General features: G+C 41.1%; 1 protein-coding gene across 6 annotated transcripts in view; it reads right to left on the bottom strand.

Moving 5' to 3' along the window:
- LOC116034974 (mediator of RNA polymerase II transcription subunit 13-like) overlaps nucleotides 1–16,951 on the bottom strand; it is a 74,247-nt gene extending 57,296 nt beyond the window's left edge. For 4 of the 6 annotated variants that reach the window (XM_031277807.2, XM_031277809.2, XM_031277812.2 and 1 more), the window contains exon 1: nucleotides 15,427–16,951. In XM_031277807.2, coding sequence (XP_031133667.1) covers nucleotides 15,427–15,504 — 78 coding nt within the window. In that variant the 5' untranslated portion in view covers nucleotides 15,505–16,951. The remainder of the gene's footprint in view (nucleotides 1–15,426) is intronic. The other 2 variants (XM_031277811.2, XM_031277813.2) reach the window with 2 other exon arrangements.
- Nucleotides 16,952–18,794: the final 1,843 nt, after the last annotated feature.

The following is an 18,794-nucleotide window of genomic DNA, read 5'->3' as shown; positions in this document are numbered from 1 at the left end:
CACAGACTCTGCCCAATTAGGTTACATTTTTACTGGCTACCTGGTTACACAGCTATGATCCTGTTCTGCAAATGTTTTAGCACATTTAATGTCTCCCTGTTGTGTTCTTATAACCATATCTAGACACCTTGACTTGCTGCTGTTGATGCTGTCAAGATAGGATATTGTGGAGAGAAGAGGTGGAGAGTGACGGCGAGACATAAAGGGTGGCCTTGAGTGAAATGCAGGGAATTAACTAAAGGAGAGACAGCATTGAAATATAGGAGGGAGCTACAGAGAGTGAGGGAGACATGAGAAGAGGAAATAGTGGCGGGGTCAATGGTTGGAGCCCGGCCCAATAACTGACATCTTCTCCATTTAATCTAATGGGGTGATAGGTGTTTATGTTGCCTATTGCAGACTTGGGCGTGGAGGCTCTCTACCATGCTACATTTAGTGATGAGCGAGTGAAAGAGCCAAACTTCTACCTCCATCATTTTACATTGTGTAAAAGAGCATACATATGCAAAAGAGCAAAAATATACAACCGTCAGTCAGCCTGTGATGCTCATGTGTGCTTTGGCAAAATCTTTTCCGTGTTAGTTTGTGTCCATGCGTTTGTGTTTCTGCATGGATGAGTCGAGTGCACAAAAGGCATTGTTGAACAGGACAGAGATTTGGCAGTCAGAGGGGGGAAAATCTCTTGGTGTGTCGTCACGCTACCCTACTCTCCTGTGTTCATCCAGCTATGAGGATCGTGTTTGGCACACTGGCTAGGGAGCCAAGATATCCAAGACCAGCTGAGAGAGGAAAAAATACTTACCCATTTTAACAGGGAGACAGGTGGAAAAGAGCAGTGCAAAAAAAATTAAAGCCTGCAGTGTCTTTGAGTGAATGAAGAAAAGGAGGCTCCACAGCTTTGATAACCGTAAAGAGAGGGACCAAGGAAGCTTGTGTGTCTTTTCAGTGTGTGTAAGCAAGGGTTGCAGGGGTTGTGTCCGAATCAAAAATCCAGCCAAAACCATGCTTTTGAGGAAGCCTGTGCATGTACTAAAAACATACACCGCAGCATCTTATATGTGAGTGTACACAGAGGTATGCACATGACCCCCAGGAACATCCTGACTGCAGCATGCACTCATAATTACAAGCATGTCCCTCCTATAATGACAGTGTGTGTAATAGGAGATATAAACATTGGCACTGTGATAAGCCAAGCCCCAAAATTAGCCATGACAAGGTCAAGGATGCTGTTTCTCCCAAAGCAAAGAGGAAGACATCTGCTTGCACTACCTCTTCACTCCCAGTCAATGTCAAAAGTTCCTCCGCTGTTTGAGACAGCTGTCTGCTGCTACTGAATCAGGAGCGGAGACGAGGAGAAGCGAAATGTCAAAAAACAATATTCACAATAAAGGCATACCAGTTGTTGGTTTTATATATTTATATATGATTTTATATAACGTTGTCAACATAACTCACTGGAAATCCATAATACTTTTGTTTGCCTAAAGGATATATATTGTAAGGCATGGCACTCTTAAGGGACTTCAGATAACACTATGTTTGAGTCTTCTCTCCTTGCCGCATAAAGAGATTTGATTCATCACATCAACTCTGTCATTTGTAAGATAACTAGAATAATTCATTTACAGTGGAGGGAGGCTTTAAGGCAAAATGTGTTCACTTTCTAGTGCAGAAATGTGACTGAACAAGTTGTATTTTCAGGTGGAATATTGCGCTAATTGGCCAAAGGCTGCTTTCAAACAGAGGTTCTGTGTATTTGTTGGCCATGTAAACTAAAAATGTAAAGCACTAACCTAAAACCCTGCTGAACCCCTGTGGAGAATAAGCTGTGGCAACGTTGCAGGAAGAGGAACAGGGCTGCAGTCACGTGCTCCTAGGCAGATCCACACACCCACACCCACACCCACACACCCACACCCACACACACGATGTGCAGACCAGAAGTGCTCAAAGACACTGATATGCATCAGGAGGCAGACATTTTCCGGATGATGTCCAGTTATTTGTCAGTGATGATAGCTAAGATCTTTGTGTATTTTAGTAAGTGTTCCTGTCCTGTATGTGCACAAATGCATCCACATGTATGGAGTCGCAGCAATACCAGTGCTAAAAACAGCTAATTCTTATATTTGTATAAATAAATTATCACTTGTAACATGTCAAGCGTGTCAAGCTATTATCTCTGCAACGTTGGTGACAGATCATTGTGAGTAAAATTCTGTCATGCAAATAAAAACAACCGTTAATCATTTTTGCAATAGTTCTTTCATTGTTAGTCATAAAATAACAGTGTAACGCAATTACAGTAATGTATTCCTTTTTGCTGTAACGCAGTAATATAACGCATTACTAATTAAATTTCGGTAATAGTATACTCGTTACAATCTCAGTAACGCGAGTTACAATGCATTTTAACGCAACATTTAGTGGTGCATTGGTTTTTTTAAGAATTCACCAACACCGCGACACATTTCTTCACAGGAAAAAAAAAAAAGCCGTATTGTTTTCCTGTCGCTGTATTCGATGGTTGAGATGACTGCAGAGACAAATACATTTGCGAGATGGATATTATTTTCAGGAGTTATTACGCTGCGTTGAAGTGAGCTGTCCTGTTTCTGTTCCCGTGGTCAGAACCAGAGCCAGAGACGGTACGGACAGCATGTATGTCCCAACAGGTGACGGTACGTCAGCGGCTGACAGATATAAACATGTCGGGAATTAATGTTAAGGGTTGCTACACGTAAATATCATTGCATTTTTATCAGCCGTGGAGAGTAACTATGCCTATAGTGGAATGGCTTCGAATGACGACCAAAAACGCTTGTCTTTTACTGTGACCATTTACTGTTCAATATGTTGCAGTTTTACAAACAAGAAAGTGAACAACTTGAGCCTGACAGACATGTTGCTTCGCAGTAAGCTAGCAAGAGTAGGCTACACAACAGACAACCTCCGTGTAGCCTACTTCAAAATAAAAGCACTTCCTGTGACGGTTCGCAGTAAAACTAAATTACTGTTAAATAAGGTTATAAGGAGTGTTTTAACCTAAACAACATGAATTTCTTATTGAAGTGCTATAAACAAACATTTTACAACAATGCCATACTTTTAATTGAGTATTTTCATTTTCTCCTACTTGCCTATTATACGTTTTACTTATCTATTTTGTATAGCTTTAGTTACTTTGCATATTTATATTAATTATACAAAATATGAATAATCTATGATGTATTAAAGTGGATAAAGAGGAGACTTTATTGATCCGGTGGTGAAATTCACAAGCTAGCTGCCAAATCAAACTTCCCCTGTTATTTTGGTGAAAGTAACTCAAAAGTAATGCAAAAGTAGTGTAACGCATTACAATTCAGAGACAGTAATATTGTAATATAACTAATTACTCTCAAATGACAGTAACTAGTAATCTATAATGTATTACATTTTGGAAGTAACTTGCCCAACACTGTAAAATAATCAGGGTAAAAAAGTGCAGACTTTAAACTTAGATTATATAGATAGTCCAAGTCCACCAATCGGATGCTAAATTGTACCATGCACTGGCCGATAAGTAGTGTTTTAGGTGGTACATGCAGCAAAATTCCAAAAACGTTTTATAGGCCAATTTGTATTTTACGAATCTGCAAAAAAACATACTTGACAGTAGGGCTGGGCGATAGGGAGAAAATCAGGTATCACAATATTTGTGACCAAATACCTCAATATCGATACTGCAACGATATTCTAGGGTTGACAATTGGTGCTTTAACAAAATATCTTCACACTTAGATTTTAGATAACTAATCATCAGTAATGTGGACATAATGTCTAAGTGGGGAAAAGGCAAATAGTAGAACAGTTACAACAGTCTGGTAAGTTCAGAAAAGTACATCACTTTACTGTAATGCAGCCTTTAAAACCAGTAAAAGACAACACTTATGTCATATCACGATATTACGATATCCAAAATCTAAGACGATATATAGTCTTATATCACGATATCGATATAATATTGATATATTGCCCAGCTCTACTTGACAGAAATGTCCTTTTGTGTCATGAGCTGTCCTGATGCTTACAGTATGTGTTCAGTGAAACAGGGAATCTATATGTACGTTTGTTAAGATAGCAGGCAAAGAGCAAAGCAAATATGTACCCAAAGCAGCAAATTCCTCGCCATCCAAAACGCGAAAGAGCAAATCAACAATTATTCCAGGCAGCAGTCTTAGAAGTTTTAAAAACTACCCCAAGGGTAAAAAGGCAAGAGTTCAAAGAAAAAGACGGTGGATTTTGTTTCACTGTCAATAAAGCAAGCACTCCACTTCTGTTGGTTAGCTGGTTCAATTTCTGATTGAGTGCAGGACCAAAAACAAGAGCTTTTCCTCCCATTGCTAAGACGGACCAAGGCTTTGACCTCACTCTCACCTCTATTATCTTTCTTGTCTCCACTCTCCCTCTCATCTCTCAGCACTCTCTCACTGTCACACGGATGCCTATTGAATACAGCCAGGAGTATCTCACGCTCTCTCTCTCTCGCCTTTGTGTTATTCCTCTCTTAATGTCTAGTAAACAGAGAAAAGATAACAGCCAACCTTATGTTTCCTGAATATTTTTTGCGTTAGCACAGAAGAGATGGAAGAGTGTTCTGTCTATTCTATTCAAATCCCCTTTTTCAGTTTTTGGCAGTTAAATGGATTATCCATTACTTTACATGCTTTTGTATTCTTTGAACATTGATTTCAAATAGGAATCTAATCTTAAAACCAGAGAGTTAAAAACAATTTCCTGTATATATAAGGTGAACTGAGCCCCGACTTGGAAAAACCTAATCTGTATTCCAACCAGAGGTCATCTTCAGTGCACCAGACATGTGGTAGTAATCAAAGGAAAATATGGAAGTCAGAACTTTAATCTTTGGCATACATTGCTCAAACAGAAAGTACTGGATAAACCATATGACTTCAACAGAAAAGAGAATCAAAAGGTTTGTCATACTGCAGGTCTAAAAGACACATTCATACGATATATACTGCATATTGTTTGAAGCACAGGAGCTTTACAATGCAGAGGAAACCTCCGCTACTTAGATAGCAGCGCTGAGAGGAAAACACACTTGACATGCACTTTACAGGAATGCTTCTGCAGACTGAAAATATTTTTGCTCCTCCTGTTCTTTCTCAAAAAACTTGTGGGACCTTTTGAACGGACCACTTAAACTTCCCAACATGCAGCTAAATGTATGTTTGTGTTGGACTTTTTCCACACAGACAAGGCTTTGCAGCTGCCTGGGACAGAGGAAGGCGTGTATTGACAGCATGTTTAAACACAACTCTGTACTTGTAGAGCACTTTCACTTTCATGACAAATGACTTTTAATAATACATCAATATATACGTGAAGCTAACTTAATGAGAAATACGTAAAAAAAATTTACAGAAGAAGTTAATAAAAAACTATATTTAGACTGGTAATATGCAGATCCTTGAGCTTTATTAAGGACACTTTTCTATCAGAATTGCAGCTGATGTGGACATTTTCAAGTGCGTTGTCCTCTATCAGAGCTGACAGAAAGCATATGAGAGACGCCACTTCTTTAGGAATCTCACAACGGTGTAAGAGCCTCACAGTCTGATAGTCTGATAGTCTGACAAAGGAGGCACTTTAATGCAATTGAGAGACAGCTTGTATCAGCAGTTTTACCTACTCTGGCACAAGTGAAACACTTATTCTGTCAGAGTGGCGTAGCTTTCTCATCAACGTCAAATCAGTTTAGACACTTGACAAGCTGCCAATATTTGGGGTGTGTTCAGATCACTTGTGATGACTCGCAGTCTTTATTAGACACATGCAACACTATCTATCTCTCTTTCATTCAATGTCAAAGAACAGGGTATAATTGAATCATTTCTAACAGACAGAGAGAATTGAACCAATACAACTTATTTGAAGTTTCAGCAGAAACACCTTGGTTTATAGTTATAATCCTTAAGGATTTCTTGAAATCAAACCCTGTTTGTGATTCTATTTATGGTCTGCATTTTTGACCAATGTATTTACATTCTGAATTATCTCTCTATATAGAAATTATCATTGTTCGTGGCGGAGTCCGCCATTTCCGTGCTCGATTCAAATTGCCTACGTATGCATAGAAAACAAAACATATACAAATACATATATGTAATCCTGCATTACCGTTTACTGTTCATTCTGCTAGTTCAGAATTAAAAAGCATTCAACGAAACACGGGGCAGCTTTTATTGTGAAGCAGTCACAGGACATGAAATGTATTTGTCACCCAGGTTTTGGCTGACTGCAATCATTCGCCAAAAATGCATCAACTAAGAAATTCTTTTTTTAACAGCAGATCAGTTCTAAATAAAAAAGACCAACTCTCTTCTGTTGTGTGGCAAACTACTTACAGCATTCGTGGCATGAAATCCGATGGTGGTGCTCATGGCATTATGGAAAAGCAGACACCATCAACCAGGAGTGAAATCTTAAGTATTACAAGTTTAATTACACTATTTAGTGCTGGCAAGTTGAAGCAGTTTAATGAAACATCAGTGCAAAAAAACTAATATGAACAAAGACCATGAAGGATGGGGTGGCTGTGCTGTTAAGTCAGCAGTGAGAAGTCACCAGTTAGAAGAGGCAGTGGCAGGAATCAGAACAGGCAACGACTCCCCCTTCATCAATTAACCCACTGAAATCAAATTAACCCACAAGGTGTCGTGCTCCCCTCTGACATTTTACACCACAAATGAAGAGTGATGCACATTACTGCACTTGTGAGGGAGCGAGAGCAACACAAAAGCACCAAACAGGTGTAGAAAGAAGGCCTCTGGGGCTGCAGACACTAAACAGATGCCTTTCCTCTGCCTTCTGCTGCCACCTTTACAAGTCCCTACAAAACAAGGGACCGTCATTTGATATGTGTTCTGCTGTAGCATCCAGCCCTGGGAGGTGAGCAAGCCAAGCGACCTAATTAGAGCAGCGAGAGTCCCCTGGGCTGAGTGACGGATAGACCTGCCAATCACGCTGCAGAAAGCCTCCATCAAGCCATGACTCCTCACCTGACACAAAGAGAGGCGGGAGGCAGGAGGCGGGAGGCAGGAGGCGACAGCAGCGGAAGACCAATAAGGACAGCAAGACATTGTGTACAGTGCACTGCAGCATCTCAAACGGCTGACAAGATCCCCAGCCATTGGCAAATAAAACAACACAAAGCTGCAGAGTCAGGCTGCTTTTAAAGCGTTATGGGACAAGCAGTGGCCCTGCTTAGCCTAAATTATTAACGTGCAAATAAATAAATCAGTTTCTGCTTTACTAGTGTCTCTGGCGTAACTTAATTAACCGTGACAAGCCACAGGGAGGAAAAAATGAGCGCAAGACACAGACAAAAGACACAAAACTGAGAAACTAACATTTTTTTTAAACAGTTGCTAGGCAACATACAACATCTATAAGAATTCAGCAAGGTATTAAATTTTTGAGATTTCTGTCTCCAGGGTTACAGTGAAAATAAAATATTTCAAGCACTTCAGTGGTCTCTTTCTTTACTCTAAAAATCAAAAAGGAGTGTACTTGCACAACGTTGTATGTTGTCTCTCCTGAGCACAGCTACATTCCAACTCCATTTGTTCCCTTACAGTTGGAATTCATACGCTCAAATTTGGCTGAAGATATTATCGAGCACGTCATACATGCATCAGGAAAGTCCTGGGATTACCAGAATTTGACACAGTAATTGTACAATTAGCACTGCATGGAGGCTTCTGAAATGCCTACAAGTAGTCAATAGTCTGATTGTTCCTTAAATTGGGCAAATGGAGCATAAGCGGTATGAAAAATATCTAATTTGGCTTGTAATTTCCTGCATTGATTTTTTCCACAGGGATGCCATTTCAGATAAAATGACAGGGTTGCATACATCAGCATGACTTCTCCTTGTTTCATTACACACCAGATAAACAAAATATAAAAGGAGAAAAACTGGAAAGCAGCACAATGCCTGTTTCTGCATGCGTGTGTGTGTGTGTGTGTGTGTGTGTGTGTGTGTGTGTGTGTGTGTGGCAGGGCCAAGCCATTAACCTCACCATAGGTCACACCTGAACAGGTATCAGCCTGCAACTCACCTGGCTACTGTCTGTAATCTGTTGTTTGCTTACTAAGTGGGAGTGGCAGCCAATCAGAGCTTTAACACTAGAAGACACACACACACACGCGCACACACACACACACACACACACACACACACACACACACACACACACACACACACACACACACACACACACACACACAAGATACAATGGTGCCATAGCATGTTCATATCTTTGCCAACACCACCGTGCCCATGTACACTCTTTCATGCCTGGTAAATACTCTATAAAACCCTTGTGTCTCACTTCTATACTGCCACATCCATTTATTCTGTGAGGCAAGCCAGGACTGAAATTGAGCTGTACAAATTTTCATTAGCATCTGAAAAATCATGGGTGTCTGCCTAATTCTAGATGAGAGAGATCGCCGTTTGGCAGCGCAGGGAGAATCAATGCACCACAAACGGCTGTAAATCAGCAGTCTGCACATAATGTGTTTGTTCTCATCAAGTACCCGTCTGATTGGTCGCAGATAATCTCTCAATGGAACACGGACACATGATAATTAGGATTTGCAACAACACAGCAGCCAAAATTAATGTTTTCTGTCTCCCCTTGTGTTGCAGCTCTAAAAGACACCCTTTAACCTAAGTGTGCTTTAACTGCAATTGAATCCCAGCCAACCATGATATTGGCAAAGCTGTCTGGCTTGCAGGAAATATTTGCCCAGTAACAAGCAGGGCAGTATCTCCCTTTAAAGAAATTCTCTTTGTCAAGGTGTCTGCAGTCAGCTGAAGAGATTGCAAACAGATTGTGTGATGGCACAGAGAGCAGCAGCATCATCATCGAAAACAAGTTTTATCTGTTTCTGGAATGTATCTACCAATCAGACAACAGGCCTCAGACTATGGGTTCAGACCAGAGGTAGTGTAGCAACACACATCCAAAATGTAATAGTTTGGAGGAAAGTGGTGTTAATCCATAAGGGAGAAACACCACCGTTTGGTGGGAAATGTGTCTCGCGACATGAGATGGAACAACTAAATTCATCAATGGTGGAAAATAACACAAAGCACAATTATTCTAATGCATTTGTTCTTTACTTGAGTATTTCCATGTTATACTGCTTAAAACAATACTTCTTACTACTTACTACTACGACTCCACTATATATTAGAGGAGAATATTGCACTATTTACTGCACTGCATTTATTATCAGCTATAATTCCCAGTAACTTTTCTGTACATACTGCACACATTGTAAAAGTCTCAAACCTTACCAAGTGATTCTGTCTATAATTGAGTTCTAAAAATCATATTTTCTTAAAACAAGTGAGAAGTGTCAAGTGTAGGCCTAATTTTCTTGACTACAGTGCAGTGAGCTCTCTTATTTGGATTCCTAGGAAATTCCTGAAACAGATTTCTATTTAAACTTATTACTAAAGAGAGTCAATATGCCGCCAGGGTCCTCACCCACACCAAGACGTGGGAGCGCATCACATATAAAATCCTCCTTCTCACCTACAAATCCCTCCATGCCCTGGCCCCACAGTACCTCTCCGACCTCCTCCATCCATACACCCCACCCCGAAACCTGCTGTCCTCAGACACTGGCCTGCTCTCCATTCCCCACACCAGACTCTGTACCTTCGGAGACAGAGCCTTTAGTGTGGCAGCCCCATCCCTCTGGAACACCCTCCCTGCAGATATCCAAAATGCTACATCCCTGGACATTTAAAAAAAAAAAAACTCCTGAAACACCACCTGTTTGCCACAGCCTACGACCTCTTTAGCTTAGCCACAGTGTCCTTGGGTTTCATGAAAGGCGCTATATAAATAAAAGTTATTATTATTAACAATATTAATAACTAATGAATATAGCTTTTTAAGAAAGGTTTTCTTTGCAGTACAAAACATAAATGATCATCACCCAACAGGATATGTAAAGTATCCAATTAGCTCCACCTCAACCAGCAACAACATTAAATTGCTGCTTACAGGAGTAAGTCGAAGTACATTTTGGTGATGATACTCAGCATAATTAAAACACAGTAACAGCAGCACTGTACATATCTATCTATTTATCTGTCTCTCAGTGCATGCGCCAGATACTAGCTAACTTTTCAGCAATTACAAGCACTTGGTGGCACCAGCTACTGCTCATTCCTACCAATCCTTCTTACCCACTCAGCCTTCTGTCACCCTGCACACATGCAGGAACACCAGCGGGCGCTAAGAATAGAACACAGCTGGCAATGCAGGGCTTACATATTTCACACTCAAGCCACCATGCTCCAAAATACTCCTGCCCATCCCGTCCCATTTCCAGCTCCGGGACCAGCGGTGGTTCCCTCACTCTTCCCTCCCCTCCCTCCTTCCTGTCCATCTTTGAACCATTCTTCACCTCTGTGGCAGGGCCCTGACAAGCCTACTGCTAAGATAAGATCCATGACTACACTCTGGGAGACTTTCATAAAAAAAGAGATGTGTAGTAAAAACAGAGGCACGAGTGAGTAATCCTTATTCACAAATCATTTTGATATGGCAGCAAACTATTTAAAGGGCCCTGTATGTGCGTCTGACATAGAGAATGCCATGTTCACACAGGTGGGCCGGTGCCGGGTTGTGTCCTATTGCGATGACAAGGGATTCCCACAGCAGTGACAGGGGCAGATTAGTGGGAGGCGCCACACACAGACTCAAGGTGAAGACAGTGCTAGCTGTCAAAATTGCAAGAGAGCGAAGCCAAAAGCACAGGTTGGGCGTAGGGGGTGGACTGTTGAGTGAGAAGCAGCCAGATGGAGCTGCTCCATAGGGCACGCAGCGAAGACTGGGGGTGATGTTTGGAAACCTGGACCGATCCTCTCCTTGTGTCAGAGGACACTGGCATGGTTTCAATGTCATCCTTAGATATCTCAATAATATGTATATCAAGTACCAACAGCTGGCAGATTCATAGTGATGTTTACTTATCAGATAGTTCCTTAAAATGATGCATCTGGTGATCATCTTTAATCTTCTAATTGTCAAGAAATCCTGTGTAAATGACAAAAATAACAATAAATTGATCCTGCTTAAAATTGTGGCCAAAGCTGGATGCATCTTATTCCTCTGTGCCTTAGACTTCCATTGTTGTCCAAAAACGATTAAAAATACACACACACAACGAGTCACAGCGCTGACCTGAGTGGCTCCTTTACTTTACAATGAACACGGGCACTGTAGATTATTTCGTCAAATCACATAGCCTTTTTTTTTTTAAAGAAAGTCTATATTTACTTTTTAGAAACTAAAAAAAAAAAAAAAAAAACATTTGGTCTTTTATGAGAATTGTTGACAATAACCAAAATATAGAATATTGCTAGCCTGACAGACAGTGGATACAAAAATCCGATGATATTTTTACATATAGCCATAATATAAATAAACAGAATACTTTAAATCTGGTTATCAAAGTATTGTGATCAAGACATTTTAAAGTTTAAAAATAAACTCTAACACTGTTTCTAAATGACAGTGTTTGCAATTCTCTACAGCAATGTATTGTTACCTATCAACATATGCTCCAATACCAACATATCTACAATATCCAATATATCGGCCAGAATTACATGTAGCTTACCATCAATTTATTTGTCAGACTCTAGTTTAAGATTTGAGAACTTCATTTGAGAAATTTGGCCTTTTTTGTTTAATGTAACAAAGAGGTTTGTAAAGGAAAGATGTTCACATTTCTCAAAGATGTCGAAAATAACTTTTAATACCAACACTCGGGTATTGTATCAGCACAAACGATTCCCAGCCATTTACAGTATGACCTCCAACTTGACTGATTCTTTGGCCCTTTGTATCATGACACACACTTCATCCAACCACTGCCTCTCTCTCATCCCTGAGCCTCCTTGCAATATCCACCACCATTAATGACAAGGAAATGCACACAGCCTATATTAAACAGGCACCACCCCTGATTACCTGCTTCTTCTTACAAGGCACGGCCACTCACCTGCCATAAATCAAGACACTGCTGTTAATGGTATTCCCTCTGCTTCATCTCTTAGCACTTTATTTCCATGCCGACAGTAGCATCATTATTATACATGCAAGATCTCTATTGGAATACAGTTTGGCTAATGAGCCCCTCTTAGTTGATCACATTAGACCTCCACTTGAGGACACTTAATTACCAGTGTTGCACTCTGTCGAGGGGACAGAGGAAGTCCTTTAATTAAGGGCGCTGCCTATGTTTGTACAAGCCTGCGTCCTTGGGATATAGGATGTATTCGCAACCTAAATAAAGGAGATAAAAAATGGGAGTGTGGTGGAAGATTTGGTGCGTGCATGTGTGTTGCATTTGTGATACATATGTTTGTGTGTGCATATGGGTGTTTATTTTTTCCCCTCTCCGTGTCGGTGGATGCATCTGTGTGTGTATTTGTCTGTGTGTGCATAATGTGATGGGTGTTTGAAGTTTGTCTCCAGAGTCTAGATGATTTACAGTGCACACACACACACACACACACACACACACACACACACACACACACACACACACACACACACAGTTGTGAGGCTCTTGACTGTCTCCATGTATTTCATATTCAGGCTGGGACTCTGGCTCGAGTCGGCATAGTAAGAACCGGCCCAGTCCACAGAAAGATGACTGTTTTCTCTCTCCCTCTCTCTCATTACGTTCCTCCCTCTTTAATTTTCTCTCTTGCTCTGTCTCAATCTCACCATTTCTCTCTCAAATAGGCTGAGGCTAGCAGTCAGGAAATGCACATCAGTCATAATACTTTCCTAAAATGAAAACAGATTCCGCTGCAGTCTCACACACTCCTTCGGCTGAAAACATTCCTCTGTTTCTCCTCTCGTCCTCCACCCTTCCCTCCTCCTTTGCCACTTCAACTTAGCAGCACACCAACTCAGATCTTTTCTCCCACTTACAAGAGTCTTGTTTGCATTCTGTTACAGATGGATGATCACCAGCAACACAAGACAGTTGTTTTGTGGGTTGTGTGATGGCAGCGATCTCAAGTATGTGACACCGGCCTCACAGAGCCCATGACAGTAATCTGCTGCGTCCCCATAAAGTCCCACAGTATGGGCACTTATGCTTTCTAAAGGCACTTTTTATTGATGTGGGATGCAATAACAGCCGGTATATCTGTGCCAGGACCGAGGTTAGTGCATGTTGGAATACTGTTTTGCAGGCTGTCAGACCAGAGTGCTCGCTGGTTAGCCAAGGGACCTTTATGTAAAAAGACAGCCATCATGACCTGGATGAAGAGGTTAAGAAATAGCAACCACAGGGGTTATGCTTGCAGCTAATAGCCTATATATTATCATGTTTTTTCTATTGATTGAACCATTGTTTAGTCTATAAAACGTCAGAAAAACGTATAAAAATACCCATCAGTTTCCTGGAAACAAAGGTGATATCCTCAAATTGCTGAAAGTTGGCCAAAACCCCCAAAAGGTATTCCATTTACAATAAAAACAGAGAAAAGCATGTTTGATATTTTTTCTAGACACAAATCTCCAATTATTAATAGAATATCAAAATTGTTCTCAATTAATTTTCTGTCAGACAGAGGGATGCAATCTGCATCTCTCTGTCTGTCTTTCTGTCCCCACAGTCTCTTTGTCTCAGTCGTATCCTGTAACCAGGACACTTGGAGTGTCATTAGTGTTTTGTTCAGTCTTGGACTTCCCTGTAGGAGCCCTGCCAGTGAGCAACCGCTGTGGCACTAGCCAGTCATAAATATTCTCAACAAGCCAGCTGATGGATGGTCTCAGTTTGAAAGGGATGTTCACAGGGCCAGCACCATGGCCAACAACACCACGGCGAGTGAATGAAAGCTTGTTCGACGAGGGAATAACTTTTCGACTGAGACGTTGACAGAGACGTAATCACTGCTTTCGACTGTTACATGTCAGACTGAGAGAATTTAAGACGGCTGATACTGGAGCGCTTTTACATTTATTTCAGCGTCTGTGCACAAAAATTCAAAGAAGATGCTTTTCAGTAGCTTAGGATACTATTTTGAATCCATCTCTCCCTGCTTACAGTCACAAAACACTAATGAAAAACATGAGGAGATAGAACTGCCAGTGCTTTGTTTCAAACGTTTGAGATTTCTGCAAGCTGTGTGATAACGACAAAGTTTCTTTCTCCTCTCTATCCACCAAAAAGAAAATCTAAATCCTAACATGTGACACGTTTTTCTTTTGCTTTAGCTTTGGTGTAACCTGTGTAGCGTAGCAGGGGTCAGCTGCTGTTGCTGGTGGACGACCTGCATGATCACCTAAAAAGCCCTCAGGACCCCTATGTTGTTGTGGTTCTCAGCAGCCTGTGCCTGAGCTCAGTCTACCGCATGCCTTTCCACTTGGCTGCCTGTTGTAGTACAGTAAGACAGTTAACTCGCTGATAGCAGGATGAAAACTGTGAAAACACACTGCTCAATCTCCTCCACCCCCAAAACCAATGACGACTGCAAAAATGATACTGCCTGTGGAGTCCAAAAAACACCTTTTTCAGTGTGAAAGTGTTGTTTCCGCTGTGTGCTTGATACATGCAGCAGTCTGTCAAAATCTTATTAACCTTCCTTTGTGGGAGACATTATTATTGCATCAATTTGTATCTGAAAAATAGCTTTTGTGTGCTGCTCAGTTCACATTCAAACACAATCATCCCTATTCTTCCCATAATTAAACTGGTAAGCCATTTTTTGTATATCAGCACAACTACAGTAGTATTCGCTGAATATCAGACAACCAGTAGAAATAATAATTCTCTGGCTGTAGAAATAGTTGACAGAGGCAGTAGTACGCCTTCTTTCCAAGTTAGTTGCTTGGCAATGCAACAGAGTTCCACTGAAATGATTGTTTAAAAGGGGAGGATAAGGGCAAGAGCTAGGGGGAAATTAGTGTTTATCATTTGTTTATCTGCTAAACCCATGCCAAAACTGCAAACACATGCCAAATAAGTGGTCAGTTTGTTTTGGTAGCATTTGAAATGTGTATGTAAAGCGTTATGATATATGTTTTGGCTTGGAATCAGATAATAAACGGTTGTTCTTTTTAAATCACGTAGATTTTAGCCTCTGGGCTGAAATGTCTAATTATAAACGCCGTAGAGAGGAAATATGGTGGTTTTGGACCATTAACCTGCCGTGTTAATGATTACCTAATAACGACATCAGCTACGGTTTACCTTTGTACAGCAGACACACATTTAAGCGTGCCTCCCACGGTCTTATGACTTGTCAATCACAACTGGCTCGCGTGTCTTTGACGAGCATGGTTTATGGATACTGTAGCCTACCAGAGAGAAGATGTTGGAGTGGCAGTCCTCAAGGCTTGCCCCGTTAGCCACCCAATTCGCTGTTGTAGTCATAATCATCCGCCGTTGGGGTCGTCAGCGCTGGGCATGTCGAAATCCTACATCGGTATCAAACACCGAGCAGGGCTGACAAATCGGTTCCCGTACGAGCCTGCCAAAACAGGCAGGCTTATAACCTCACAAGAGGTCCAGATAATAGACTCGGGATGGTTAGGCAGAGGAATGGGCGTATTTAAAAAGAAGTGCAGAATGTATCCATGAAGCCCCAGCGGATATAACGTTGTAGGCTAATGTAAATCCAAGCGTGTGTGAGGAATCAAAACATTGTTACAAACCAGGTCAGGCGGTTCCAAATGTGAGCATTGTCAAAGACGGAGCGCACAAAAATGTATCCATTTCAATCAACACACAGAGGAAGATCAGCCTGTTTCCATATCAATCTTTCCGCTGTTAGTTTCATCATTAAATGAGCATAATCCATGGGGAAACGACTCCTTTTCTTCCGCGCCGAGGAACAGTTCCAAAAAAGGCGAAATTAAGAGTCAAAACTTCTTTAAAAAAAAAATAAATATATATATATATATATATATCACACGTTCGCCGCTCTGCAAAACAATTAACTAAAGCCGAGACCTTACATGCAGGATATCTGATTCCGTCTGCTCCACAAGCTGATGCACCACTTGTGATAGTTTTCGAGAATTGCATGAGCTATTTATAGCCTTCTTTCTTACCACAACCGTTCCTCTCACAATGTAACCCAGTCTGCCTCACACAAAACAGGCGCTGCGAACAGGAATGTGTAATCCCCTCTGTTGCTCTTCAATTAAACGGACCGCAGACGAAGGGTCGCTGAAAAAGAAAAGCCCCCGGTGCTCCTCTGTGGCAGGGCGGACAAAGTCGAGCGGGTTCCCATGTAGCCCCGAAGCATGAGTCAAAGCGTTCAGACAAGAAAAACTATTCTTATACTCCACCACCAGGAAAACGACAAGCAGGCTTCTGTAGACCGAGGTTTGAAAAAAATCCTTCCTTCCTTTCAGTTTTATATCATTACGAAACGTCCTCTCGCGGCCACAACAGCCTCAATGTTGCACAAAAAAATATCAGATTTTTTTTTTTTTTTAAATGCACAGTTCAAGCTAAAGTGACAGTCCTTGTCTGGCGCCGATCATTGACATAACGAATATTTTGCATGCTGCAGATTGTTTTTCTTTATAAACCACCACGACACTTAGAAGCGAATCTTCCTCCTCGGGAAATGATTTGATTATTGAATTAAATCCTCAAACGTGGACGGTTTCCTCAGCGGCGACTCCTTTTCCTCGTTGTTGATCTCTCGGAGCGTGTTATTATAGGCTACCGGTACATAAGTGTGCGTGTAGCTGTAGCCTGCGTGTGTCATCCTCACCCTCTGTGTCTGTTTGCTTTACGCCAAGCGCCGCTGTAGCATTTTTTCGCGCACGATGGCCCAGCCTACCAACGCATTGCAATGTAATGGCGGTCGGAAGCGTACTACCCATGGTAGGCTACTACCGAGACTCGCCTTCCCATTTGGCCAAGTTTGTGCTCACGTGATCAAAGTGTGGGATTACAGCACTGTTTATGATCTTTGATATGAGAGTGAATACGATGCTGGAGACGCCGTGCCTGTCGTGCGCGCTGACAGTCAGCAGTTTGTTGTTGGATGTATCTTTGCTGTTTCTTGACATCTGCCTATTAAAAGTGCTTGAAGAAAGATTATTTTATGATGGTTTTTTTCATCGCTGTATGGTGTCTCTGTGATGCATTGGTTACATAATGGAACTATGTTCTCACAACAGAGGATGTGACAGAATAGAGGTCAGCAAGACTTACTGAGCTCCCACTGTGTTTCATAAGAGGCATCTATGTAGGTTAGTCTTACACTCACCAAATTCCCCACATCATAACACTTTAGTAGGCTATTTGAGAAGAAGAAAAAAGAAGCACAGGTGACAAACTGATAGGAATTTAAATCAAGCATTGATTTAACTGCAAATTATCCAAATTGGTTCTATCCAGGGCCATAGCCAAGATTTTAGATATTGAGGTCATGATGAGGTAGGTCCCCCCCCCCACCCCTGCCTCCAAGACACCCTATAGATTTTATTATTATTTGTTTGGTTTATATTTTATCTGTTGAGTTAGCTGTTCAATTTAGTTTAAAGCTGCACTAAATAATATGTTCATATTTATTAATAGAAAGAAACCGTTTTTTTGAAATAGTGTTTGCTGTGAAAGGCATCACTTACTGTATAGTGACAACCCCACAGTAAATTATCACCTGAAGGTACAGTTCCTCTCCCTTGTTGTGTTTTTCAGGTCATTTTGTTTTGCGGCCGGCAGCTTTAACGTTCTGGTTCGGTCTCACTCATAGACTGTATAAAAAGAAGTGAACGTAGCCTCTGTGGCATCAACCATTGGTTTGTGGACCACCATTATGAGGCCTCGAGATTGTCATTTTGGCCGCCGCGAATCCTGTTTGTTGTTTTCTATTTTGGAGCCAGAAGTTTTACGTTCACTGAGGTAATAAATCAAGGGAAGAGTAGGGTCGTTTTCTCATAGACTTCTATACAATTAGACTTCTTTTGGCAACCAGTGGAGTTGCCCCCTGCTGGCCATTAGAAAGAATGCTGGTCTAACTGGCTTCACTTTTCATGCCCGGATGTTGCAGCTTGGTCTCACTTCTTGCATCAACCTCGTTTTTTGGCCTCAGCAGGCAGCTATTCTCTGCTAAAAAGCTCTAAAATCCAAACAGTATAGAAACACAGTTAGAGACTAGCTGGTGAACAATTTGGAGCATTTAGCAGTTAAAGAGACAGATATTTTTCTCAGGAGTTGGTGGAGGCCAAAAACAGAGCTGAAAGTAGAGTGAATATCTGATAGCATTCATGAAGTGGCCAGAAACATGACTCCAAATAAATGCTAATGTTGCTCCGTATCTGCTGGGTGTGTAAAAAAGCAACTGTGTGCTAACACATTCGACATATAAACAGTATAAGGTGAAATATCATGTAATGCAGGTTTCAATGGAGCAGGTCTTTCAAGGGAGTCCCTCTTAAAATCAACGAATGCTTATAAACTCATCTAACTAAAGTTTAACTCACCTTTACTAGAACTATGTCTCTATGGTCCCTCTAACTAAATCACCAGAGGACATCAGAGTTCTCTCCAAGAATGTATTAGGAAGTTACAGACTATGAAATAAACCATTCAAGTTATTTCCAAACATACAATTCTGGTGGAGAAATACAGATTTTTTTCTTTAATCATTTTGTTGGTCTAAAACTAATGCCATTTAAATGTACTGAGTCTAAAAAATACTCCACCCC

Source organism: Sander lucioperca, chromosome 1, assembly GCF_008315115.2.
Source record: "Sander lucioperca isolate FBNREF2018 chromosome 1, SLUC_FBN_1.2, whole genome shotgun sequence".
Classification (NCBI taxonomy): Eukaryota; Metazoa; Chordata; class Actinopteri; order Perciformes; family Percidae; genus Sander; species Sander lucioperca.
This window is presented reverse-complemented; position numbering and strand designations above follow the sequence as displayed.